The 26167-nt window shown below is 38.7% G+C and overlaps 2 protein-coding genes across 11 annotated transcripts in view; one reads left to right on the top strand and one right to left on the bottom strand.

Annotated features, from left to right (window-relative positions):
- CDIP1 (cell death inducing p53 target 1) overlaps positions 1 to 25990 on the top strand; it is a 74189-nt gene extending 48199 nt beyond the window's left edge. For all 4 annotated transcript variants that reach the window (XM_074196277.1, XM_074196273.1, XM_074196274.1 and 1 more), the window contains 2 exons: positions 10815 to 11073; positions 11326 to 25990. In XM_074196277.1, the coding sequence (XP_074052378.1) occupies positions 10815 to 11073; positions 11326 to 11437 (371 nt within the window). In that variant the 3' untranslated portion in view covers positions 11438 to 25990. The remainder of the gene's footprint in view (positions 1 to 10814; positions 11074 to 11325) is intronic.
- The window catches only part of HMOX2 (heme oxygenase 2), a 39059-nt gene continuing 27862 nt past the window's right edge, over positions 14971 to 26167 (bottom strand). For 4 of the 7 annotated variants that reach the window (XM_074196269.1, XM_074196266.1, XM_074196271.1 and 1 more), the window contains exons 2-6: positions 20374 to 20503; positions 18446 to 18563; positions 17124 to 17615; positions 15260 to 15386; positions 14971 to 15167 (exon numbers count right to left, since the gene is read on the bottom strand). In XM_074196269.1, coding sequence (XP_074052370.1) covers positions 15040 to 15167; positions 15260 to 15386; positions 17124 to 17615; positions 18446 to 18563; positions 20374 to 20462 — 954 coding nt within the window. In that variant the 5' untranslated portion in view covers positions 20463 to 20503 and the 3' untranslated portion in view covers positions 14971 to 15039. Of the gene's footprint in view, positions 15168 to 15259; positions 15387 to 17123; positions 17616 to 18445; positions 18564 to 20373; positions 24702 to 26167 lie in introns of those variants that run through there. The other 3 variants (XM_074196272.1, XM_074196267.1, XM_074196268.1) reach the window with 3 other exon arrangements.

The following is a 26167-nucleotide window of genomic DNA, read 5'->3' as shown; positions in this document are numbered from 1 at the left end:
AAATATATACATTGTCAAATTACTCTAGGTTGTTATTTTTGGTTTAAGAGGTGTAGACTTTTAAAGAATATAGCATGTAATCAGGGAGTAATAAGAAAGACAGTACAAATGGATCAAATGATTGACAGTTCAAATGGTACCAAAAAATGTAAAAAAGTGGAGAAAGACCTCTAGAATAATGGGGGAGCTATTTAGAGAATCTCTGTGAGACACCAGGTAAAAGAATTATAGAGGTAGAGACAACAGGGATGGGTTATTATCAGCACAAATAGAAAAGAGTGCTCTAATGGATGAATCATGGATTGATTAAAGTGTTGGAGGAATAGCACAACATGGGACCATATTGCCCACAGGTGATCAAAAGAAACAAATCATTTAAGATTCTCACTTATGTCATTTCTTAAAACAAATTTTGGAGCGGCTAGGTGGTGCAGTGGATAAAGCACCAGCCCTGGAGTCAGGAGTACCTGAGTTCAAATCTGGTTTCAGACACTTAATAATTACCTAGCTGTCTGGCCTTGGGCAAGCCACTTAACCCCGTTTGCCTTGCAAAAACCTAAAAAAAAAAAACCTTATCTTTACCTAAAGTACACATATTAATTAGTTGGGTTGAAATTTGAGGTCTGTTCCAGATATTTCCTTGGCCCTTGACTCTGCCTGTTTTGCAGTACCCAACCTCAAAATTTCTGTGTATGTGAATTCTCTTTGTGCTTGTAAATGGTCAAAGAAGCATTGTAGTAACAGTAGAAAGAGAACTAGCTTTGGAGTCAGAAGACTTTGAGTTCAAATTCTGCCTCTGCCACTACCTATATGACTTTGCACAAGTTGTTGAACTTCTCAGGACCTCAGTTTTCTCCTCTGTAAAATGAAGGTGGTTTTCCAAGTCTCTCATAGTTCTATATTGGTGGTTCTTAGTCAATAAGCATTCGCAAAGTGCATACTAGGTGTCAGACACTGGACTAGCAGCACTAGTAGCAGGAGAGGGGATCAGAAAATGAGGTAGTATTTACAAAGCAGTCAGCACAATGCCTGGTCCATTTAAGCACTTCATAAATGCCTTCTCTTCCTTTCCTGGAAAAAGTGTGATTTTGGGATGGGGACAGCCACAGTGCACAGGCTTTGTGATGGAGATCAGGGAATAGAGTGTCCAGTATGTCTGTATTCTACCAGAGTGGAAGGGAAGAGGACATAGGAAGATTGGGAAGGGGAAAGAGGCCAACTTACCAAGATTTACAAATGCCACAAGACTTTAGAGCTGACTCAGGAGACTGAACAGAAGTGACATGATCAGACACTTCATCATCTGAGAGGAGGATGTATTGGAGGGAGGGAGATCAGGTAGGAAGTTGTTACAATAGTCTATAGACAAGTGGTAATAGAGGCCTGTCCTGGAGAGGTGGCTGTGTGAGGTGAAAGAAGTGGTGCCCTTGACAGAATAGAAAAGTTGGGAAGAAGGGATGGATTCAGGGGGAAACAGCCTGAGTCCTGTTTTGTACATGTAATTTTGAGAACTGAGACTGGGGGGGGATTGGAACTCAGGGGAGAGAATCAGACTGGATATTTTTATCAGGGAATCATCTGTTTAGAAAGGGGGGCCAGGGCAGCTAGGTGGCACAGTGGATAGAGCAGCGGCCCTGGAGTCAGGAGTACCTGAGTTCAAATGTGGCCTCAGACACTTAATAATTACCTAGCTGTGTGGCCTTGGGCAAGCCACTTAACCCCATTTACCTTACCAAAAAAAAAACCCTACAGGAAAGGGGGGCCAGAACAAAAAGCCTTGAGGGATAAACTCATAAGTTAAAATCCAACAAACATCTTAAGAAGGAGCACTCAAATAGGAAAACCCAGGGAAAATAAATATCCTGAAAACCTGAGGAGAGTGTATCCAGGGTATGTGACTTATCAGCATAATGTTTACCACGATCATAGTGAGCTTCTAGATAATAAATAGTCCACATTTACAAATCTGAGAAACTCCACTACATAGATTAAAGCTTGTTGCAGTTATTTTAAAGTTATCTGTACTATCAGGCATTACTTTGAAAATCATACATCTTTTTTACCCAATAAATTCATGTCTCTTGCAAAACTTCCAGTTTTTTCTCTATTCACATGATTTGTTGCATCCCTTTCATAAATATTCTTACCCAAATCACTGGTAAAAATTAACAACCATGATGATAAATGCTGTGAGATTTTACACAGAAAAAATAGGGATGGGGTAATTTTAATAGGATATTGCAGTAGGATTCAGATTTCTAGGTAAAACACCAAGTTACTCATTTAAATACTGCATAAATAACATTTCATAGTTTGATTACTTTACAAATATCCCAGTTTTTGTAAATAGATCTGTTTTCAAGCTCTTGGTTAAATGTTCATAATGGTATTGTGTGGGATGAGTTTGCCTGCTTAAATAAAACTTGGAGATTTCTCAAGGTATGAAGAGAAAAGTTTTATTCAATTCTCAAGAATTGGACCCCTTGGGGTGGCTAGGTGGCGCAGTGGATAGAGCACTGGCCTTGGAGTCAGTAGTACCTGAGTTCAAATTTGGCATCAGACACTTAATAATTACTTAGCTGTGTGGCCTTGGGCAAGCCACTTAACCCCATTGCCTTGCAAAAACTAAAAAAAAAAAAAAAAAAAGCACTGGACCCCTTGCTCCATCTTAAACATGGAGATAGAAAAGGGGTAGAGAGCAGGAAATCCAAAATCCATTTATCCTAGGGTGATCTCCCCCCCCCCACTGACCCCATCCTCATTAGTGAGGAATGTGGTCTTCACAATCTATAAGCATAAATTACTGTAAAGAATAAGCATGTATTTCAAACAGAGACAAGTTCTCCCCCTCCAGGACAAGGAGTGACAGGGCAAGTTTACTCTTTACATTCTGGTCAAGGTAACATAAAATTGCTTGTCAGGGGAGGAGGGGCAGAAGGGACATAACACACAGTTTTAACTATTTCTAATCTATAATATTCTACTGAAGAAATCTCAGAGTTTATCCCATTCAGTATGGTGGTGCTTACTTTTTACAACAAAAGAAAAAAACTATTAGAAGAGTAGTAGGAATTTAGGACCAAACTGCTATGAAATCATCCCATCTTGTGGAGAGGGAAACATTTATCTTTAGTTCCTCGATAATGAAGGGAAACTTTTCAAATAGGTAAGACTCTATCCACTTATACATTTTACAAAATCCTTGTTCTTTAGTAACAATCTAAAATTTTAAAAACCAATTTTCTATTTATCAAGTTTAGAACGTCACTGAATTTCCATTTAGACATAAGAGAATTTCTCATTTAAATTTATATTTACAAGTTTGAAAACTCATGAAGGCATTTCTGCTGTCATAGGAACTGTATATTAAGCATTGGGAGTTAATAAGATTTCCATTTTCCCAAAGTGTCTTGTACTATTTATCAAAAACAAATTAATTCTTCATAATGTGAAAGTATAATTTCTCAAAACTATATCCTGATAAAAGATTGATTTCTCTAGAGAATACTCAGACTTCATATCAGTCACCTTGCCTCCCTAATTAGAAATTAAGATTCCAAGGTTTCTCTCCCTGTGTTAATTAAAAAATTTAGGAAGACAATGAACAGGATGCTGGGAGATTGTTCTGCCAAGAAACACACACAAAAAAATCTGATAATATTGAATAAGGATGATAATCTTTGAAGAGCAGTTTGGGATAGAAATATTGTACAACTTTCATGGTTAAGATTAATGATTTTCCCTACTCTCTCTTTTTGATTAAAAGTTCATCTAATTCCCAGTGTGGTCATTATCATAATAGCCTGCACCTTAAGGTTTAGAGGTAAAATCTTAGAGAATAAAGCTTTAAAATGTTTATTTTCTGTCATTTTAACTCTATGTTGTTGAGTTCTTTTGGGAATTTTTTTTTCAATTTTTGTTGACAACACATCAGGGTATATGCCTTTAATTAAATATTTAGATAATAATTTCTCAAGAAGGAGGAACCCCATGCCCCTAGTAAAGTGTTTCTGCTATACGATGAACATTTTTTTGTTAGAAACCCCTTCTGATAAAGCCTGTGAACATCTTCTAAGAATAACATTTTTAAATATGCCAAAAAACAAAAAATATATGGAATCATAAAGGAAATCTCTAGTTATATATATTAAAAATCAAATTAATGGCTCTCTTTTAAAATATCCCTAAATATCTGAGGGTTAGGGAGTAAGGAATCATGCTGTGGTTCATAGATTAAGAACATCAATTTTAATAGGAAGATTTAAGATTACAACATTTGTGAGATGAAGTATAAAATAATTCAAAGTCTCCTTAACTGTTGGAATAGTTTACAGATGGCTAATTCAGACTTAAAGACAGAATTCCTAATGTAATAATATTTACATAAAATAAACTTTTAAGAACCAAGAACAGAAGAATGTGATAAACTATCTATGTAATTGTTAGTAAAATGAAAAGCAGGTGAGTTGTATAGTTACTAGAGTGGATGAGTTAACTTAAACAGCTTATAATAAAGCTCACCCTACTAGTTTTCCTTTGAGTTAGGCAATAAAGATAGGCAATAAAAATTTTTCCTCAGAAAGGAGAGATGCACTCAGGAAACGAATGATTTCTATCTATTATAAATGAATGAAAAGAAAAACCTGCTAGAGTGAGAGAAAATTGTACATTTTATTCATGAACCTTGCAAGATACATCTTACAAGATATGGGTACCTCACTCCTAGGCCTGAGGCACACCTTAGTCTCAGGAGTCAGGTAATTTATTGTCCTCAGAAACTCTTTCCCCTCCCTCTTGGATGTTCTTAGGCTCTCAGAGTTTGAGTTACAATCTAAAAGGTCTGCCCATTCCATGATATGCCCCTAATATGATTTCCCCCCCCCACATCATTCAAGGCATGATATGCTAAAGAACCCCAGTTGTCACAGGGGGTGTGTGGGTTAATATTCAATTACCTAACTGCACAGACTGAGTAGCATTAAGTCAAGATCTCTAGGTCTCTCTTGACCATTGGGGTTTGGTATCCCTGGAATGGGATTAGTAAGACTTCCAGCCTTGTGATTGGCTGGGCCATTCCAATCCCTTTGTAATGGATTTCCTAAGGGCTCCCCTCCACATCCGTTGAAGACCTTCACCCTGTATTTCTCACAACTTCCCCTTTTGTAATGGATTCCATTTCCTAAGGCTCCCCTCCACAACCGGTGAAGACCAACACCCTACATTTCTTACATATCATACTGGAATTAAAGTATAGTTCAAGGGAACCTCTGTAGTCCTCCATCCTTTTGATAGTGGACATTCATAGTATGAGTGGTAAGGGAGAAGATGGAAAATGAAAGGAAAAAAGTTCTTTTAAGAAAAAAAAATCAGGGCTGTTAGGTGGCACAGTGGATAGAGCACCAGTCCTGGAGTCAGGAGTACCTGAGTTCAAATCCCACCCCAGGCACTTAATAATTACCCAGCTGTGGCCTTGGGCAAGCCACTTAACTTCATTGCCTTGCAAAAAAAAAAAAAACCTAAAAAGAAAAAAGACTCACCTCAAATGTTTAACTTCACTGATTCCCTATTTTAACAATCTCTGAAGTACATTCAGAGAAATGACACTATGGGATTTAGTTTATTGATTGCAAAATTTAATCTAGTTCCCCTCAGAATTTGAAAATTTCAAGTCAAAGATTAATGATATTTTTATGGAGTCTTTAGTCTTTTGTCAGTACAGTAAATCTCAGAAACTTAGATGGTCTCTTTGAATTTTTGTATCTCTTTTTGGTTTCTTTTTTCCCTTCCTTATTAGATCAGATCAAGGAGGGAAAATCTTGCCAAAACTGGGTTTCAAATCCAATCAGATAGTTTTGAGGGAAGTTTCTTTACTAAAAAAGACTTGCATTTCCTTTGACTGCAGTTTTATTAGGGGCTGTTTTTTTCCCTTCTTGCTGAACAAAGTTTGCTTTTAGATAAAAAGAAAAATAAACTGATGAAAAGAACATTTCCCTGAGATTTACTTAAGACAACTCAAAATAGACAACACAGTATGTTAAATGTCTCTTTGCTAAACCCCATGCTAAGTGGTTATATTTCCTCAGGTGCCTACTATGTACGAGATCCTGTGCTGTGCATTGAGAATACAAAAAAAGTATGACCTTGGAAAGCAAGTCACAACCCTTGCAAAAAACAAAACAAAAACAAAAGGATAAGGGAAGAATAAAATCCTGTTAATATTTTTAGTTTGGTTTTTTTTGCAAGGCAGTGGGGTTAAGTGGCTTGCCCAAGGCCACACAGCTAGCTAATTATTAAGTGTCTGAGGCCAGATTTGAACTCGGGCACTCCTGACCCCAGGGCTGCTGCTCTATCCACTGCGCTACCTAGCCACCCCAAAATCCTAATAATTATTAAAAAACACAAAAAGAGACAGAAAGCAATCCCTGCCTCAAGGTGGGTATAATCACTATATCACTGGGAGATTACAGCTAAGGAAACTGATAGAGAAACTAAGCAGTTTGCACAGGGTCACCCAGCTAGGATGTCTGAGGCAGGATCCAAACTGAGGTCTTCTTGACTCCAGGCCCAATACCTTGTAGAATAGTCAGTACTACCATCTAGCTGCCTCACCTAGGTTTGGCCCTTTCTTGTTCAATCATTTAATGGTTTCTCCATTATATCATTTCTATTCAACCAAAAAAAATGTCTTCCATGTAAAATTCTGGTTTTCCCTTACAAGGATAGAGACATCCATAAACATGCTGTTCCTCATTTCCTCCATTTTCACACATAGAGGAGGTGGTAAAGAAAGGTGATTATTAAAACAGAGGTTCATGGAGACTTGGGACAATCTACTAGTCTCAATGAACTGTCTCAGTTCACAACTTTCCAGCTTTTCCTGTTAGTCAGCCAGTCAAAAATGACATTTTCCTTCAATGAAACAAATGTTTGTACTAGTTGCTGGGGATAGTAAAGATAATCTTCTGAATTTTTAGTAACGTTAGACAGGGATAAGGCAAGAATAGTAGTAGCTCTTCAGAGGGGGGCCTCTCAGAAAAAGCATGTAGAAAGGACTTTTAGTTTTGGTTTATAAGGAAGGATTCTCAGCATTGAAGGATCAGTGAAAGGAAAATTCCAGACCTGAGGTAAACAGCAAGGGCAGAGGCACCAAATAGGAGAGGTAAATTTGTGTGGAAGCAACAAGAAGGCTGTTCTATTTAAGCAGTGTAAGCAGGGAGGAAATGTGTAATAAAGCTGAAAAGATAGGTTTAGTCCAAGTTGTGAAGTAGTTAAAATGTCAGTTGTTTATATTTAATCCTAAAGAAAATAGGAAGCCATCAGAGTTAAAATAGGGGAATAGCTTTTTTCAGAGCCAAATTTTAGGAGAATCATTTTGGTAACTAACTGGAAGATGAACTGGACAGAGGATAGAGTAAGACCAACTAGGAAGCTAATGTGTGATGGGCAGTAAGTAATAACAGTATTGAACTAAGATGGTAGCCATGAAATAGAAAAAGGGATGGATGCAAGAGATTTTGGAATTATAAATTTAAAGATTTGGCAAAAGATTCAATATTTAAGTTGAATGAGAATAAGAATCAGAAATGATACCAAGTTTTGTGAACCTAGATGAGATTTCTTGAAAGATAGTGGTGCCTTGGATAGATAGAAGTTCAGAAGAGGAGTAAGTTTGGCAGGGTTGGAGGAAAATGAATTCTATTTTGGACATGTTGAGTTTGATCTACTTGAAGGACATCCAGTTTGTATGTATCCCTCCCCTCCTTGCTCCTATGGTTCCCTGTGGTCTCTAAAATCTTACAAATACTTTGGTATTTAAAGTTCTTCACAGCCAGAGGAGAGATTAGGCTGTCTATTTATATAAACCTCTGCTCAGAGATGATGATAAATATGTGGAAGATGAACTCATTAACTGAAAGCTTAGAGAAAAGTGACATTTAGGAGCTTACTTATGAGTACTGCATAGGTAAAGGAAACTAAGGATCAGTCAGATGGGAACAACCATGAAAATCTAGAGAAAAGTATCAAGGAGAAGATGGGATGGTTGACTCAAATGCTGCATATAGATCAAGAAGGAGAATTAGTAAAATGGCATCAGATTTTACAGTCAAATAGAGTATTGGTAACTTTGAAAAGAGCAGTTTCAGTGGAGTGCTGAGATTGGAAGCCATGTTATAGAGGGGTAACAAGTGAAAAAGTCAAGTCACCTGGGTTCTGTTCCCAGATTTGCTCACTTAAGTTATCTGGCCTGTTCCACATTATCCAATGGTACCTCTTCCAGGAGGAGCAGGAGCTATGATTATCTGGAATGAATTTTCATCCCATTTTGTGAAGGACTTTCAAGGACACAATGGTCAGTAAACTTTGCTGATTATCATCCATACCATATTAATTCCTTAATCCATAAAATCTAGGTTCATCACTGATCTTAATGTTCTTCAGTGTGACTTCCTTGATTTAAGTGATCAGATTGTTTGAACCTAAATAAAAAGTGTGATGGTCCTTTTCCTCAGAACTTCTTAATGATTTCAGAAGATTTCTTATTTAAAACTGATGCCCAGGACACAGAGAAGAATGATCCGGAAAGAAGCTGGTCTTCCACTGGATGTTTCCACCTGAGTTTATTGTAGTATATGTACCTATAAACAAGTACTTTATGCAATAAGATATTTTCCTCAGACCCAGCCTCTGATACATAATAGCAGTGAGACCCTGGTCAAGTCACTTAACAACCCCCCTTGCTTTCTTATCCCACAATATTTTTTAAAAAACCATTTGCTTTTAACCCTCTCCCTTGCCTTCTTTCCCCTAAATAAAAACACTTATTTTCCCTCTGAAGTGAAGTGGGTCAAACATACTCCCCAAGCAGCTGAGAGCCCTCAGACCAGCCTTAAGAATTCCACCTGACATTCCCCTCTTCTACTGACAAAAAAGCAAGTCCTTAGATAATACCCTCAAAATTAGGTGGTTATTTCTGGATGAAATACATGTGGAATGTATAGCATGTTACCCTGAAGTCTTCACTGTCGTTTTTTGGTTTTCTTTAAAAACTATTTCAAGGACAGTTAGGTGGTACAGTGGATAGAGTACTGGCCCTGGAGTCAGGAGGACCTGAGTTCAAATTCAGGCTCACATTTAATAATTCCTTAGCTATGTGACCCTGGGCACGTCACTTAACTCCATTGCCTTGCAAAAACAAATTAAAAAATCCAAATATTTCAATTTCCAGGACAGTTTCAATGTTTATTCAACAACTCCCTCCTCTTGTTCCTAATCATAGGTGTATGATCTATTAGGTTTCTACAAAGATGAAAGGAATGAGAGCTGAGCTATCCCTATTCTCCCCAAGCCATGCCCATCAAGCCCTGGCCCATTCATTACAGGGTACTAGTTGAAAAGAATGATGAAACTGAATGTGCAGAGAGACTATAAGTAAAGACACTTGGGTTCTTCTGGCCTTCCACATTATTCTATGGTACCTCTTCTGAAAGAATTTTCATTCCATTTTGTGAAGGGTTTTCAAAGATACAAATGGTCAGCCTGAGTCAAGGAAATGGTATTTCCTTTTTTTATTTCAAAGATTTTATTTGAGTTTTACAATTTTCTCCCTAATCTTGCTTCCCTCTCCCCTACCCCCCACAGAAGGCAGTCCATTAGTCTTTACATTGTCTCCATGGTATATGTCCATCTAAGTTAAATGTGATGAGAGAGAAATCATATCTTTAAGGAAGAAAAATAAAGTATAAGAGATAGCAAAATTACATAATAAGATTTTTTTTTAAATTAAAGGTAATAGTCTTTGGTCTTTGTTCAAACTCCAGTTCTTTCTCTGGATACAGATGGTATTCTCCAGCACAGATACCCCAAAATTGTCCCTGATTGTTGCACTTAAGAAAAGTTGATTATCACCCACCCCCATGTTGCTGTTAGGGTGTACAAGTGTTTTTCTGGTTCTGCTCACCTCGCTCAGCATCACTTCAATCAAGTCCTTCCAGGTTTCCCTGAATTCCCATCCCGTCTGGTTTCTAACAGAATAATAGTGTTCCACGACATACATATACTACAGTTTGTTAAGCCATTCCCCAATTGAAGGACATTCACTTAATCTCCAATTCTTTGCCACCACAAACAGGGCTGCTATGAATATTTTTGTACAAGTGATGTGTTTACTCTTTTTCATCATCTCTTCAGGGTATAGACCCAGTAGTGGCATTGCTGGATCAAAGAATATGCACATTTTTGTTGCCCTTTGGGCATAATTCCAAATTGCTCTCCAGAAAGGTTGGATGAGTTCACAGCTCCACCAACAATGCATTAGTGTCCCAGATTTCCCACATCCCTTCCAACATTGATCATTGTACTTTCTGGTCATATTGGCCAGTCTGAGAGGTGTGAGGTGGTACCTCAGAGATGCTTTAATTTGCATTTCTTTAATAAGTAATGATTTAGAGAAATTTTTCATATGACTGGATTATTTTTATTTCCTCATCTATAAATTGCCTTTGCATATCCTTTGATCATTTTTGCCAATTGTTTTTTTGAAAATTTGACTTGAGTTCTTTGTATATTTTAGAAATGAGTCATTCAGAAATGAAATGGCATTTCCAACTACTTTTCAGGGTTTATATGCTACTACGTATATTTAGGTCCCTATACAGTCTTATATGAATGCTGTGCTTGATAGAGAGCTGGGGACAAAATTCCCAAGTTATGTTACCCTTTGTTACTAGAAATGCCTACAACTTTTTTTTTTGCTGGCCTAAATTTGGGGAAAATTAGCAGCCTCTGAATTAACTGCTTTCTTCTCTTTTCCCTAGGCTTCTATCCACCTCCTGGCCCCCACCCTCCCATGGGCTACTACCCTGCAGGTCCTTATCCAGGACCTGGGGGCCACACAGCCACTGTCCTTGTCCCCTCGGGGGCAGCTACCACAGTGACTGTTCTGCAGGGAGAAATCTTTGAAGGTGCACCTGTGCAGACTGTGTGTCCTCACTGCCAGCAGTCTATCACCACCAAGATCTCCTATGAGATTGGCCTGATGAACTTTGTACTGGGCTTCTTCTGCTGTTTCATGGGGTATGTGGAAAAGCCTGTCATGGGTAAGGCAAGATTTCTATCTATTCATGGCTTTGTAGATTTTATTCTGGTTGATATGCATAGATGCTTTACTACCTGCCTTTCAGATTATCCACAAGCTCTTCTGCCTCTGTTGGTACTAGAGACCAATTTTATATGACTTTAGGCTGTTAGTCATCTTCTCCATCCTCCACACCTGTCCCTGCATGGCTTCTATGTTCTCATGATTAACTTTTTTTCTTTCTACTTCAGGTGTGACCTGGGCTGCTGCTTGATCCCCTGTCTGATTGATGATTTCAAAGATGTGACACACAGCTGTCCCAACTGCAAAGCGTACATCTATACGTACAAGCGCCTATGCTAACGGAGACCACCCGGGATCTGGAACCCGGGATTACCATCTCTCCTTTTTGCTTGTCAATCCTATACCCTGTGCTTTGTTTTCCTGCTTGGCGGTAGCATCTCCCTTTTTCCTCCTTAGGTGGGAAGCAGGGAACTCCTGTCCTCTCTGGTCTGTCCTGCCCAGGGATATTTGTATCTCTTCTGGTTTAGGGTTTGGCAGATTGGAAATTTAATGTCAGTGGGGTGGGGGGGGAAGTGACAAGCATGTTATTTTGGATATCAATATTTTGCTTCATACATACAATCAGGATTTCAAGAGTGAACTAACTGTACACTTAGTAGAGGTACTCTCCCCATTCAAAGTTTCCAGATCTCACCATTGTATTGTTTAGGTATTTTACATTTGAGTTTTGGGAATCAGAAAAGCTGCATTCTGGAACAATAGTTTGTTTCTTGGGGCCTCTGCAATAGAAGTTCCTCTTTCTACTACCCTATATGTATGCCTTCTACAGTGACAATTAACTTCCATTACCAGTCAGTTTGCCTTGACCCTACTGCATGTCTGTTCTGATACTTTCCATACTACAGAATAGCCCAAGGTGGGGCTCATGACTGCAACTAGCCAGACATGGGATATTGGCCATGATGGTATTGAGGGGTAGGGAGAAACTGGGGACAAGGAGGGTTCAAAAGACCATCCTGTGCATCGAATTCTACCAGAGAGCCCTAAGCTCCTAAAAAAAAATCTGAAACAGCTAAAAATCCTGAAAATTCAGGTAGGAACTAGATGTATCATGAATAATACATTTGAAATAGGAAAAAGTTGAAACCACTGGCAGTAGAAACTCTCAGGTATCACAACTTAGGACATATAGAAGTTCAGACTTCAGAGAGCCCTGCTCAAGTAAAGAAGACATTTTTGGGATAAAGCTGGGTGCCACTTTTGAAAAGATAAGCAAAATTGATTGCATCTCCCATCTTTAACAGATGCCACTGGCTCATCTCCTCTCCCTTTACAGAAGTTCAACATTTTTACCTATGGAACTCGGATAAGCCCCTCCTCTGGAAAGTGAGAATGGAGTGTTGATATAGGACTCAGTTCTTTTGGATGTTTTCCTTATTGTACCTGGAATTTGACATTTTAATCTTTTTTCTGTGTCTCAATTGCACACCTGTAGGGAAGGGGGGGCCTGGGAGGAGGCCAGAAAGACTACTACTACTACTATTCTAAACCCTACAGGGTACGGTAGTACCCTCACTTTCCCAACAAGTTTATTGACTGGCCACTAGATGGCACATGTACAGCAAGCTTTGTGTGAATTGTTATTTGCAGAGATTTTATTTCCTTTAAACCATGTTAGGGAACACTATTTTTGCACTAAACTTTTAAATGCCCATTGTGTTTCAAGCTTCAGTTGTAGAAATCCTGTTATTTAATTTGGTTTTTAATGAAGAGAGACAATGATGGGTAATGAGGTACAGCTGCCATCAGATTAAACCCTATTATTGAGCCTAAGACTTGGGACCTGTCATCACTGCTGCTACTGTATCCCTTACCTGGTTTTCTGCAATTCGAATGCATGTCATCCTATTTAATGTGAACCTGTTTGTTCAAGTCTTAGTTTATTACTTACATTAAATTGGCCCATCTACCCAACCTTTTCCCTGTCCTTCCTTTACCCCATGTTTATATTTTTATTTTGCATGGGAGCAGCATTGGGGTCTGAAATATCCAAAACCTGTTTGGTCTTACTGAAGATTGTACTAGGCACAGCAGGAGATTTGGAGTTCCAGATAATGGCAATAGCTCAGCTCAAGAGATAGTTGATCTCAAAAACTGATGGTTCCAAATTCTTTTATTTGTAATGGTTGTAAGACTGGGCAGATCCCTTAAACTCTCAATGCTATTATCTTTTCTCACAATTTTAACCTAGCAATAATTTTCCCTCTAAATAACTTTGGAAAATGGTATGAGTATTGGTGGTATTATTAGAAAAGGCAAGAACTTTGTTGAGACTTGTGTGTTGATACAGTATTTCCCACCTCCACTATTCAGAGGTACTGTAGATGCCATCAAAGTTGGCAATCTAGATCAATTAAGCTGCAGAAAAGGTGTCTATTTGGGTTTGTAGAGGAAGTTCAGCCCAAGGAACTTCTGATGAAATCACGGATTGAGCCCAGCCCAAGTTGTAAACAGTCTTATTCTGGCTGGTGGCCCAAATTCATACCCCTATTCTAGAGGAATGAATAGAGAATTGTTTCAACTAGTCTTCTCAGGAGCTACACAAATTGAGTAAAGCAGGTTAGATGGTATCAGTCAGCCTACACTGTTGTAGGTAGGGTCAGCTATTTTTTTTTCCCTCCTTTTCCTGTACTAATCAATACTGTTGGTACACAACTCTGAGTTGGCATAAACCAGTGTGATGTAATATAACAGACTCGAAAACGGGGACTGATTAAACTCTACATAAGGACTACAGGCTGCTTATTTAGAAGAACACAATTCTTTTATGTTTTATTGTTTTGTGAAATATTTCCCACTTATATTTTAATCTACTTGAGGCTGAGGAATGTGGCCTGTGGGACAGTAAAGGTGGTATTTCTGATGTAGGAGAAAGCTCCAGACGACCACCACCTGAGTTTATAACTTGTCACTTAGGATACAACCTCAGTTGAGTTGAGCAACTTTGTACAGAAGAGGGAGCCAACTACTAATTCCATTTGCCCAGTGCAGGATACCACCTTACCTCCCCCACCCTTAAGTATTTTTTATACATTGCAAAAGGAGGCAGTGGCGACAGCTAGGTGGCATAGTGGATAGAGCACCAGCCCCATTTATTAATTACTTAGCTGTGTGTGTAGCCTTAGGCAAGTCACAAAACCCCATTGCTTTGCAAAAAAAAAAACAAACACTTGAAGCAGAAAGCTTGAAGTATAAACTTTATTGGATGCTTTAGCAATTACATTGTTACATGAGAAGCCAAATTCTTTGCTTCTGTTGTTCTGTCCAGGAGGGACAGAGAGGATTGGTCTGCTGAAGGAAGTAGCCAAAATGAAACTTCCTCAGAGTCTAGGGTAGAGGTCTAGTTCTCAGGCCCAGAAACACAGGCTATTTTCCTTCCAGAGCTATTTTGTCCCCCTTCCTTTGGTGTGGTGGACACAGTGTAGCAGCTTTATTTTTACTTCCCTTCCTTCCACCCCAACTAGTTAACACTGTTCTGAATGAAATATCTCATCAACTGAGTGATCAACACAAACCTGAGTGATGAGAAACAAGGGAATAATAAGAGGAGCCTCAGGGGGAGGAGTTTGCTCCACTGCATAGAATGGTTTTTGGATCTAAGCTGTGCTTTCTGTACCACTAAATTTTGGGTTTCAATCGTCTGGGCTTATATTGCTGGGGAGATCCATGACCTTACCCTTAGTATCTGGGTTACAAAATCATTTTTCACAGAGCAGTCTGTTGACTTCAGTGTCTGGTTTTATTGGTTGCTTGTTTTCTCAAACCCAGCTTAAAAAAAAAAGTCACCTGAGGAGGTGGTTTGGTCAATAGAATTAGGGTGGGGGTGGGGCAGGGTTGACTGGGATCATCCCTTGAGGTTATCAGGGTCACAGGCTCCTCCTTCACATGAAGTACCAGGCCATCACTCCAGAAGCTAGGGCCACAACAGCAGCGAGGATGAGTTGAAGGTTGAGCTGCCTCAATACGGCCGTGACATTTCTGAAGGGGCAAGCACTACCCTCATGGGCACCTGCAGGGGCAATGCCAACAGGAGACACCATGGGGTTAGAGAGCCAAGATGACCAACTTTATTTGGAGGTGCTGGAGAAGGATAAGACCCACCTTTACCTTGTTGAGCAGCATAGTAGGGGCACTTGCGCACATCTCCTTTCCCATCATGTACTAGGAGCTCTCCATCCTGGGATTCTTTGGCCAGCAAAGAGCCAGCCTTGTCCAGTTCATTGAAAATCTGGAGGAGTAGAGTACCAACTGAGCCTATATCTGCCAGATTTCCCTTATGTATATTGAGGGGCTGGGGTGGCAGGTGCCATGACTAGATTAAGAAATGGAGGCAGATTCAAAATATAAGCCCTACTCTGAGGAACCCAGTATAAGAAGCAATTTCTATTGAAATGTTTCAGGATAAGACTTCCTATGACCTGCTGCTGTTAACCAAATCAGTTTATAAATAAATCTTCAGTGATCTCTCTGGGGTAAAGAGACTTTAGATCTGCTGAAGCAGCTTTTCTGGGTTCCACTGTATGTAACCTGATTAATTTGCTTCCTCAACCCAACCCAGGGAAGTCTAGTTCTATTACTCTTAAGGACAGATTAAGAACTAAGTAGTTTAAAAGCATGGCATAAGGTTTAGAGAGCCAGTTTTGCAATCATAGGGTCATGGTTTCAAGTCTCTAACACTAACATTGGCTGTGTGACCCAAGACAACTCATTTAACATTTCAGTGCCCCAGGGAATTCTCTCAGAATATAACTTGCAGAACAGTTGTGGATCTGCATGATAGGAGTTTTCTCTCCAGGAGAATTCCCTATACCAATAAAATCATAGGTTAGGACCAAGCAAACAGTTTGAAAAGTTGGCCTAGGGGAAAAACATCCATTTAGAAAAACACTGGACATTTCCTAAACACCCTCACACTGCTTTTTGTTACAGGGAGGTGAGCTGTACTAGGTGAGCTGTAATCTACATTGAAACCATGCTGAGGATTTGAGGATCCCCTGGAATAGGCCCAAAAGATTTGATTACCTACTACATCCAACACCCTTTTCCTAGATGTAATCTGTTTCCTCAGGCCCATTCAAGAGTGAATGCAAAGCCCTGGGACAAAAACTTGGAATCCCAAAAGTTTAAAGTGAACTTCTCCAAACCAACCCTGATTTTATTGGGCTGTTAGGTTCCCACTTGGAGCATATCATTCCAGAGCTCAGTATCACCTGTCCTATGAGGCTTTGGGGGCAATATTCTAACTCACTCTCTCCCTAAAGAGGATGCTTATTAATACTCTTCTCTGAAAAGTCGAAAAGCAACAAGACATAGCTTGCTTAAAATTGTTCTCTCTCACACATCGGAAGCCTAGAAAGTAATGTCTAATCCTGCACCTAATAATGAAAATCATAGCATTTACTGAAATACATTTAAAGTGGAAACGGGGCAGCTAGGTGGTGCAGTGAATAGAGCACCGGTCTTGGGAGTCAGTACCTGGGTTCAAATCCGACCTCAGACACTTAATAATTACCTAGCTGTGTGGCCTTAGGCAAGCCACTTAACCCCATTGACTTGAAAAATCTAAAAAACAAAAAAAATAAAGTAGAAACAAAAGATTATGATTGCCTTGAAAAATCTAAAAAAAAATAAAGTGGAAACAAAAGATTATGATTAGTAAAGTCTTTGGTAAAAAAAAAAAAATCTGCCAGGTCTAGGTCCTCAAGTTTAAAAGGTGATGACCAATTCCATTTGACACCTTTAGTCAGACTACAATCACTACTTGTTTTCTAACATTATCATTAGTTCCTCTATCATTAGTTCCTCTATTTTTCCAACCCCTCTACCCACTTACCCATGCATCTGTCCAGTTGATTGAACAGTTAAGGTTCAATCTCTCACTTGCCAAACAGTTCCCTTTCATACTTGGAATCATACTTGGAAATCTAGCCAATCCCACTTATCCCCATTATCCCTCTACTGGTACCTGCATGTTGTATTCAAAGGCCCTGTTTGCCTCCTCAACAATTTTCTCCTTGGTATTCAGATCCAGGTCCAGGGCATTCATTCTGGCCCGATAAAACTGCTTGAACTGCTGGGCATTGTCTACATTCTCAAACAGATAAAACTGGGTCCCTTCTCCTGAGCTTGGCAGCTTCAGTACCCTCTGGGCCACCTTCTTCAGGACCTGGCCCCCAGAGAGGTCCCCCATGTATCGTGTGTAGGCGTGGGCCACAAGGAGCTCCTTCTCATGTTGCCCAACATAATGGATCCGGTCTACATACCGTTGGGTGGCCTCTGAGCACTTCACTTTCTCCCTCCAGTCCTCACCAAAGAAATACTCCATGTCCTTGGTCAGCGCCTCCTTGCGGTGTAGCTCCAAGGGGAAATACAAGGGAGCAAAGGCTGGGTGGTCTTTGTTAAAGTCCATCTCCTCTTCCAGGGCTGAGTATGTAAAATAAAGTGCAGTGGTAGCTAGCTGTAGATAAGGTAAGGGAGAGATGTAAATGTGAGCACTGCATTCAGAGGTTATTATTAGTTCACTAGCAACTTATACTTCAAATTAACATCAAATGGACAACTGTTTAAAAGCACAACTGTAAATGGTCTTCATACATGAAACAAGCTATCAGAAGTGGGCCCTCTGGCTTAGAACTGTGGCCACTTCCATTTCCATATCTCTTGGTTAGACAACAGATACTGTTCTGGGGGAACTGACAAAATTTTTACTGGCTATTTCTACAAAACCTCTGATAGATACCTAGCCTCCAAAAGGACTTGCCTGGGACAATGCCAACCTCTGAGGAAGTCAAGAGTTAAGGCATAGAGTGGAGGACCCTGAAATTGACCCTGTCCACTCCCTATGCCTTTCACAGATTTTCTGTCAACCACGAGGTCTCCAATGAGCCACTGTACTTTAAAAACAGAAAAAGAAGTAAACAAGCATGTTCGTAGAACACCATATTGTACAAATCAAATTTTTATAAATGAAATCATTTGAAATATGCTTAGGAAGTTCATTTTAAAAATATCTTATATAGTTATTACCATGTAAACATTAACTTCCTGGTTTAATTTTGTTAACTCAAGACTCTTTGTACAACAATCCCAGTTGTCTCAACCTTAACCTTCTTTGGAAACCATTAAAGAAGCCTCCTAGAGAGAGATTCAGCTTTCATCCCCACATTAGTATGTAACCTGTAGCTTTCCCATATAGCTTTTTCAGCCTGCCCAATCAAATCATCCTCTTAAGATTCTTAAAGTTCTTTGATCATCAGGAACCACCATAGTTTCATGGAGGGTACCAACCTTAAAGATATCCTTCTTGATATGGCCTTTCAAGAAATCTTTGACAAACTGAGTATTCTCAGCACGGTCATGAGACTCCTTAGTCCCTTCCTTTAGAAGCTCAGAAAGGTCCGTTTGTCTGTGGAAAAAGTCAGAAGTAGGATTTGATGAGTCTACTAGAAGGCTATCCTTATCATCTGAGCTCAATGTCTTCTACTCAGAGCTTTTTGGCAGAGTGCTTTAAGGGGACTTATTACTAAAGCCAAACACTGAATAAAGACTCTGCATTGTGTGCATGCTGGTAAGACTGGTGTACCCTAGCAGACATAACAAGAGTCAAATCCAGGCAAGTCAGTTCACTGAGACAAAAAGCAGGGAGTAGGTCACCAATAAATATGGTAAGGGAAGGGTGAGAATGTGAGCACTGCATTCAGAGGTTATCATTAATTCATAGCAACTTATACTGCGATTTAACATCAAATGGAAGACTGCTTAAAAGCACAACCCTAAAATGGTCTTCATGTACAAAACAAGTTATCCGATGTGCACCCACCCAACCTAGGCTGACCATCTGGCTGGGTGCAAAAGCTAGGAGTTTTCATCATGAGCCTAGTTCAGTTAAGCTGCAGAATTACTAGCTGGAGTCTGGACAAAGATGAAGCAACTCCAAATTAGAATTACACATTTCAAAGTCCAGGTTCATATTTTTGGATGAAAATCGTGCCTTTTTTTTTTAGGTCTGGGGAAAAGCCAAGGCCAACTCAGTGAAAATGAAGGCTCTCATCAGCAAATCCTAGTCTATACAAACAGTTTTCTGAAACCCAGTTCCTTGGAGAACCTATTATGAGACAAGAGGGATTTTCAGGTCATGTTACAAAACAAAGAGACAAAGATCGGACGACAGTTTTATTGAGGTGATGACAAGTTGCCCTCCCCATTCATGCCAAGTCCTCCCCTTCAGTGTGTAAATCACACAGGTGAAAAGATATTCTACTGCTATATTATCCAAGGACCAGAAGAAATGTATTCTCTGGCATGAATCTGTCTCATAATCACAATGTCCTCAAGGGAACAAAGCTCAAAAGATAATAGGTCTCCCCTGAATCCTGCCACAGGGACAACCTTCCCTGGCAAACACCAGCACTTCTTGCCTTCTATGCAAAAGACTAAAGGGCAAGCCTCCAGCTGTGTCTAGTAGAGCCTCAGGAAAGATACATGTAAAGGTGGCTGGTGACAGTGTTCTTGGGATTAGGGCTCTTTAAAATATTCTGCAAAAGATAAAACAAGAATGGAGGCCAATCTGCAATGTGCAAGGTTAGGTAATCTTGACTATCTAGTCAGTACACAAAAGTTAAAAAGGGAAAAAACTATAAAGAAAATGAATTCCTAACAAGGAAACAAATGGAACCCAAGAAAACTCCCTAGGTCATCCTAGACCACCTCTTCTTGTCCCAGTGCATAGGAATACTTTTCACTACTTCAAATGGTGAGTAGTTTTTACTAGTAATCACCTAGAACCATAAAATGAGAACTCTGCAAATCAGCCAGGGCATTTGTGACCTTGGCTCCTAACTCTCCCAGGGTGTTTCAGCACCATCTTCAAACTCAAGGTCCTTTTAGACAAAATATTTGATATACAAAAACTATGTTATCATTCTCAGAGGAGGGCAAGAGTACTTGTATTGCCTCCATCTATCGAGGGATAGAAACATCAAGAAGAGAACAAAGTTAAATGCATTTTCATATAAAAACACTGTATAAATACTAGAGTTTTAATTGCATTAAACTTCTTTTATGTTGTACATCCTATACTACTACTGTAAAGGGAAATAACAGTTGCAATACAAAATTTGTCCATATCAAAATAAAACCCTTAAAAAAGGAAAGAAACCCTGAATCTAGTAAGGTAAAATAGAAAATTATTCTTTTGGTGTATTTAAATCACTCACTTTGCATAGTTTTCCCATTCAGGTGTGTCATAGTTTTTTTTTTCAGATTCATCCACTCCATCTGACGGTGTCTCCACTTCAGATGACATTTTGGTTTAGTGCAGCTCTTCAAACTTCCACCTCTCTGGTCCTACAGGAAAACATTCAGGGAAAGCTAGTGAGGTTTTCCTGAATGTCTACACAGTATCACATTCTCTTCTGGATTACCCATGACTCTAAAGGGAAGAAATAAACCAAATACCTCAGAATCAGCAGAGGTGACCTGGATTTTTGTACAAAACAAAATAGCAAGGGGCAGCTAGGTGGTACAGTGAATAGTACACCAGCCCTGGAGTCAGGAGGACCTGAGTTCAAATCCAGCCTCAGACACTTAATACTTGTCTAACTGTGTGACCTTAAGCAAGTAACTTAACCCCAATGCCTTAAATAAGTTAAAAAAAATAGCAAAGACAGTATTTGATTCCAGTAACCTTTGATTTTAAGTCAAACAACTCTAGTTTTTTTTTAGGAATGCTATCATTAGCCCAATCTGACTATCAAATACATAGTCATCACAAGGCTTGTGTTCCCTTTTCTACTAAAGGTATGGTTTTGAGAAAGACAAAAAAATTTTTAAAAGAGGTTTCCTGGGCTACCAAGTCCCATGGATGCACATCCTTTTAAAACCCAGTTGAACTCATGCCTTTCCCAACTAATAGGAATGCATCCAAATTGCTGCAAAAATCCAATTTTGTGTTTGAACAGAAATATCAAAGAACTGACTTTACTAGTCCCAAAACATAAGTATATAATTTAAATTTAATATGCCATGGAAAAAATCTGATAAAAAGGGTCAATTCTGTTTTTCTATCTTCAGCTCCCAATTTACTGGGAACTCAATACAGGCAAGAAGTTGGATTTATAAACTAGGTCCCTGTGCTGGAGTTTCATTACCAGAAAGTAAACCAGGAAATAGAATATTTGGGAAATTGTTGAGGAATGAGAAAAAGGTTTAGGTTGACTTTTTGTGAATTTTTAATATTATGAAGTATACTTTCAGGAAAATGCAAAAGACCCCAGCTTATTAACAGTTTTTATTGACTAGCTTGGTTTAGATCTTGTGGGGTTTTGTTGATTCACAATTTCTGCTATAAGTGAATAGGAGAAGTGCAATATAGGAGTTAGACTGGATTTGGTCACAGTACTTTTTTCTTCAATTACATGTAAAAATTTATTTTAAATTAATTTTTAATTCTTTTCCCCTTCTTTCTCTCCCCCCTTGATAAGGCAAGCAATTTGATATAGCTTATATATGTGAAGTCATGTAAAATATATTTCCATATTAGTCATGATACAAAAGAAAACACCAAAAAAATAAAGTTAAAAAAAGTATGCTTCAATCTGAATTCTGACTCCATCAGGTTCCTTCTCTGGAGGCAGGCAGCATTTTTCATCATATGTCCTTTGAAATTGTCTTGGATTGGGGCGGCTAGGTGGTGCAGTGGATAAAGCACTAGCCCGGGAGTCAGGAGTACCTGGGTTCAAATCCGGTCTCAGACACTTAATAATTACCTAGCTGTGTGGCCTTGGGCAAACCACTTAACCCCATTGCCTTGCAAAAAACCTTAAAAAAAAATAAATTGTCTTGGATTGCTGAAGACATTCACAGTTGATATTCATACAAGGTCTTAGGCTACACTCTTAATTCCTCTTCCAAAGCTCTTCTTTCATTTAGACAGACCTTTAAAAAAATCTGTAATTTTTTTCAACTCTTCCCAGGATTCTAGATAAGCTTGTGCCTTTCCTCTGAGACTTTTGGAATAATTCTTTGCTTCTGTGTTTGTCTTCAGCATCTTTGCCAACATAAAACTCTTGTTTGCTCATTCTTCCAACCTACTTGCTGATTTTGGTCTTCGGGAGGGAAGGAGAGGGAAAGTGAGGAAGTTCTTGATAGCTGGTTCTGTGGCTGCCTTCTTAGAAGGATTTACTTGTTATTCCTGGACCTTGGGACCACCTCTTAAGTTTTCAATGCTGCCAAAGTGGTCTCTGCAAGTTCATGATCTAATCTTCAGTCTGAGTAAGTAAAATTATGGTGAATTCAGCCTCAGTCAGCCAGAAGATTTTTGGAGATTCAGTGACAGAATTTCAGGCTCTTCTTTGATCTGGGATTCCTGCCCTACTCTTCTGAAAGCTGAGCTAGAGATGCTGGAACCGAGTAGTGGCTAACAAAGCCACCAGCATCTGTCCCTTTGCAATGCTCTAGTGTGGGTCTGAGATGACCTTTTGTCCTGGTGAACAGGCCCCTCCTCCCTGGGTAATGCAGAGCTAGTGTACAAAATGATGCTCCTGGCCAAACTCATCCATCCCCAGTGTTCACAGAACTGTTCCCCCCCATATTATCCTGGGCTAGACAAAGGATTCACTATGACTTTTGGGGGGGATTTGTCCAGGCTTTGATCTAGTATGTTTTTGAGTTTTGTGTTCTTGGCTGCACTGCTTTCTGCTATTCTGCCATCTTGCCTCCTCCTCAGTACTCTTTACTATTATTTACCTGTTCATTCCTACCTTACTTAATGTTTTTTCTCTTCCTCATCACTTCATCCAATTTGTTCTCCTATCCATTCTTCCCTCTCAATATTTACCACTCATCCTTCAAAACCAATGTCTTCCATGAAGTCTTTCCTCAAAGACTTCTCCCTCCCTGTTCTATTCAGCATTTAATTATGTATCACCAATTGAATCATAATTTACCTGATTGTAGGGCAAGGAATATTTCTTATATTTTTCTATTCCCTTACCAACTATAGTGCTAACCATACAATAAATGCTAAATACATAAGTTTGTTAGTTGATTAACTCAGCAAATATCCACAAAACACCTTTGCTAGTTAATGTAGATACAGAGATTAAAAGGAAATAATCCTTATCTCCTTGGAACTTAAAATTACAGTAGGGATAGACACAGGGGCTAAATAAAACATCCACTCATAGATCCCAAATCTGTCCCTGGTGGGGGGGCTAAACTGGCTTCCTTTTTTTTGGTCTTTGTCTTCCCAGCAGCAGCCAGCCCTTTTCTTAGCACCCAAGTAGGTGCCTTAGTAAATGCTTATTGAATTGAACGAATTGTCTCCCCCTAAAAGCGATAACTCTGTCCTTTTTTCCTTTTTTAGGTCCCACAGTCCTGTTTTCACCTCCTTAATACAAACTTTGTGGCACTGCCCTAACAAAAACTTCCTCATTATCCTCCCCCCCAACACCATACTGATAAAGTCTTGGATTCAGTAGTTAGGGTACATTAACTGATTAACTTTCTCTTCTTCCTAAACATAAACAAACTACTTATGAAATAATATTGTATAGGAAGACTAGGTTCCAAATTAAACCCTTTCTCACTGGAGGTAGCATGGAGCAGTGGAAAGAGTGTGGATTTGGAGTCAGAACATCTGGGTCCAAGTTAGTGTAATTTGAAAAAATTCATTTAAGCTCTTTTTGAGTTTCACTTTCCTCACATAAAATGGAGGGTTGGAAGACTTAGAAGGTAGGTTCCTTCTAGTTCTAAGTAGACAATCTGAAGACCCCACTACTGCACCAAGGTCCCATTACAGGGAGTCCCACACTACAGTGGTAGTGACTGTGGGACTAGAACCTGGGTCATCTCTACCTTCTAACAACTAAATCTTACTTTCCTGTGTTCCCTCATCCTATGCAACTTTTATCCATCTCCTCCCATGAATTCCCACGAGGGAATGCTATTGGCCATCCTTTTGATCCACTGGTAGTGCATGACTAATTATAATTCAAGGGTTTTCTCTCAGTATGGGACTATACACCTGTTTTTCTGTAGCACATCTCATGATATCCTTTTTTTTATATGCCAACAAAAGTTGAACAGGATGAGAAAACACAGATAGGTTTAAATCTCTATACAGGCTGAAAGATGAAAGCAGAAAGCACATATCATCAAATAATAAACCACTCTAGAAAAACTGGACTCTCCTATAAAAATTCACATACTGGTATGCAGGCAAAAAGCACATAATAGCACGATCTCTATAGAAGGCACTATAATGATCATTTATTTCTATCGTTCCCAATCCAAACTATAGTACATACCAATAATGTACTTATTTCTCATAGTCAAATGATGCTTAGAAGGGAGAAAAAAAATACAGGCTAAGCATTTAAGCATTCATCTGGATACATGTTATCAGAATCAATTCTTCTGAGAAACAGCTGTTACAATGACTTAACTCAAATATATGAATTTCTGCTTAGAAGAAATCAAAAAATTTTTTAAGTTTATGGTTCCCATTGTGAATTAGCTCTTAAGGCTTAAAAAAAAAGATTCTTTCCAATAAGTTTATTGAGAAAATACATGACAAAAAGATACTATGAATTTAGTAGTTCTTATATAAATTTGTGTTTTATTCATCACAATGACATCTAAGTACATTTGAAAATAACATTCATCTACAAGAGACATTATTTATGCAGGCTACAGAAGAAATGCTGTTTATAGACTCAAAGACTCTTTGTAATAACTAGCCTATAAGCTAAGACCCATTATATGTTGCCAGCCAATGGTGGCAGCCAAACTGGACTACATCCAACAAAGGTCATTTAAATGTTTTGTAGATATTTATGTCAAATAAAGGATATCATAAGAGAGTTGTGTGACACAAAAAGAGGTGGTATGGTCCCATACTGAGAGACAACTCATGAACTATAAATACATATGAAAATTAGAGCATTTAGAGGAAGCCATCAGTATCCTTTATGAGAATTCACAAGAGGTCATGGACAAAAGTTGCATAGAATGAGAGAACAGAGATAACTTTAATATGCACCAATAGAGGAAAACACCCACAACAAAATTAAAAAACCACTGAAAAGAAATGATACATTACCTTCCATTACCTTTCAAAGTGTCAAAATATAACAAAGATGTATTCAGACTATATTATAATCATTTGTTAAGAATCTGACATTTATTAAAAAACAAAAATAAAGAAAATTAAGGATTACAGGGAATCTCAATAGACCACCTATTTGCAGTCTACTTACTCAGTAAGGTAGGTAAAGCTACTTCTTATGAACAGATACCAGTCTCCCAATAAGAAACTGGTACACATGGTCAGACTCTAGAGAGGCATGGAAAGAATTACACAAACTGATGCTGAGCAAAGGGAGCAGAACCAAGAAAATTTTGTATACATCAACACTTTGAGTTGATTAACTACAATGGATGCAGTTCCCCTCCTGTTCAGAGAGCTAAGACATCCCTGGGAGATCAATTATGGACATCATTCACATCCAGATTAAAAAAAAGGAAAAAACCAAAGAATCTGAATGAACACTAGGTTCACTTTTTAAAAATCTCTTATTTTTCCTTCCTATTCCATGGTTTTCTTTATTTTCCCTTAGTCGTTAATTCCTCATATACAAAATAACTACTGAAAACATGTTAAACACAAATTTACATGTACAATATTCACTGGACTATTTGCCACTGAGGGGACAGGGGTAGTGAAATAAAATTGTGTAACATAAATATGAATTGGATGAATGTTGAAAAATTTTCATAACATCTAACTGGAAAAAATGAAATAAAATATCAATCAAAACTGAAATGAAGTGTACAGCACATTCTATTCCTTTTATCATTTGCTTATTACTTGTAACATTTTAATGTCAATATTGCACTGAAGATATATGTAAGACATGAACTAATAATTCCTGTCTTTATTGTTTATGAACTTAAAGACAACACAATTCATGTGCCAAAGTCTGCATGTTACAAAATGAAAAAAAGCGA

This window comes from Macrotis lagotis, chromosome 8, assembly GCF_037893015.1.
Source record: "Macrotis lagotis isolate mMagLag1 chromosome 8, bilby.v1.9.chrom.fasta, whole genome shotgun sequence".
Taxonomy (NCBI): Eukaryota; Metazoa; Chordata; class Mammalia; order Peramelemorphia; family Peramelidae; genus Macrotis; species Macrotis lagotis.
Note: the sequence above shows the minus strand (reverse complement) of the source record. Positions and strands in the feature narration are given on the sequence as shown.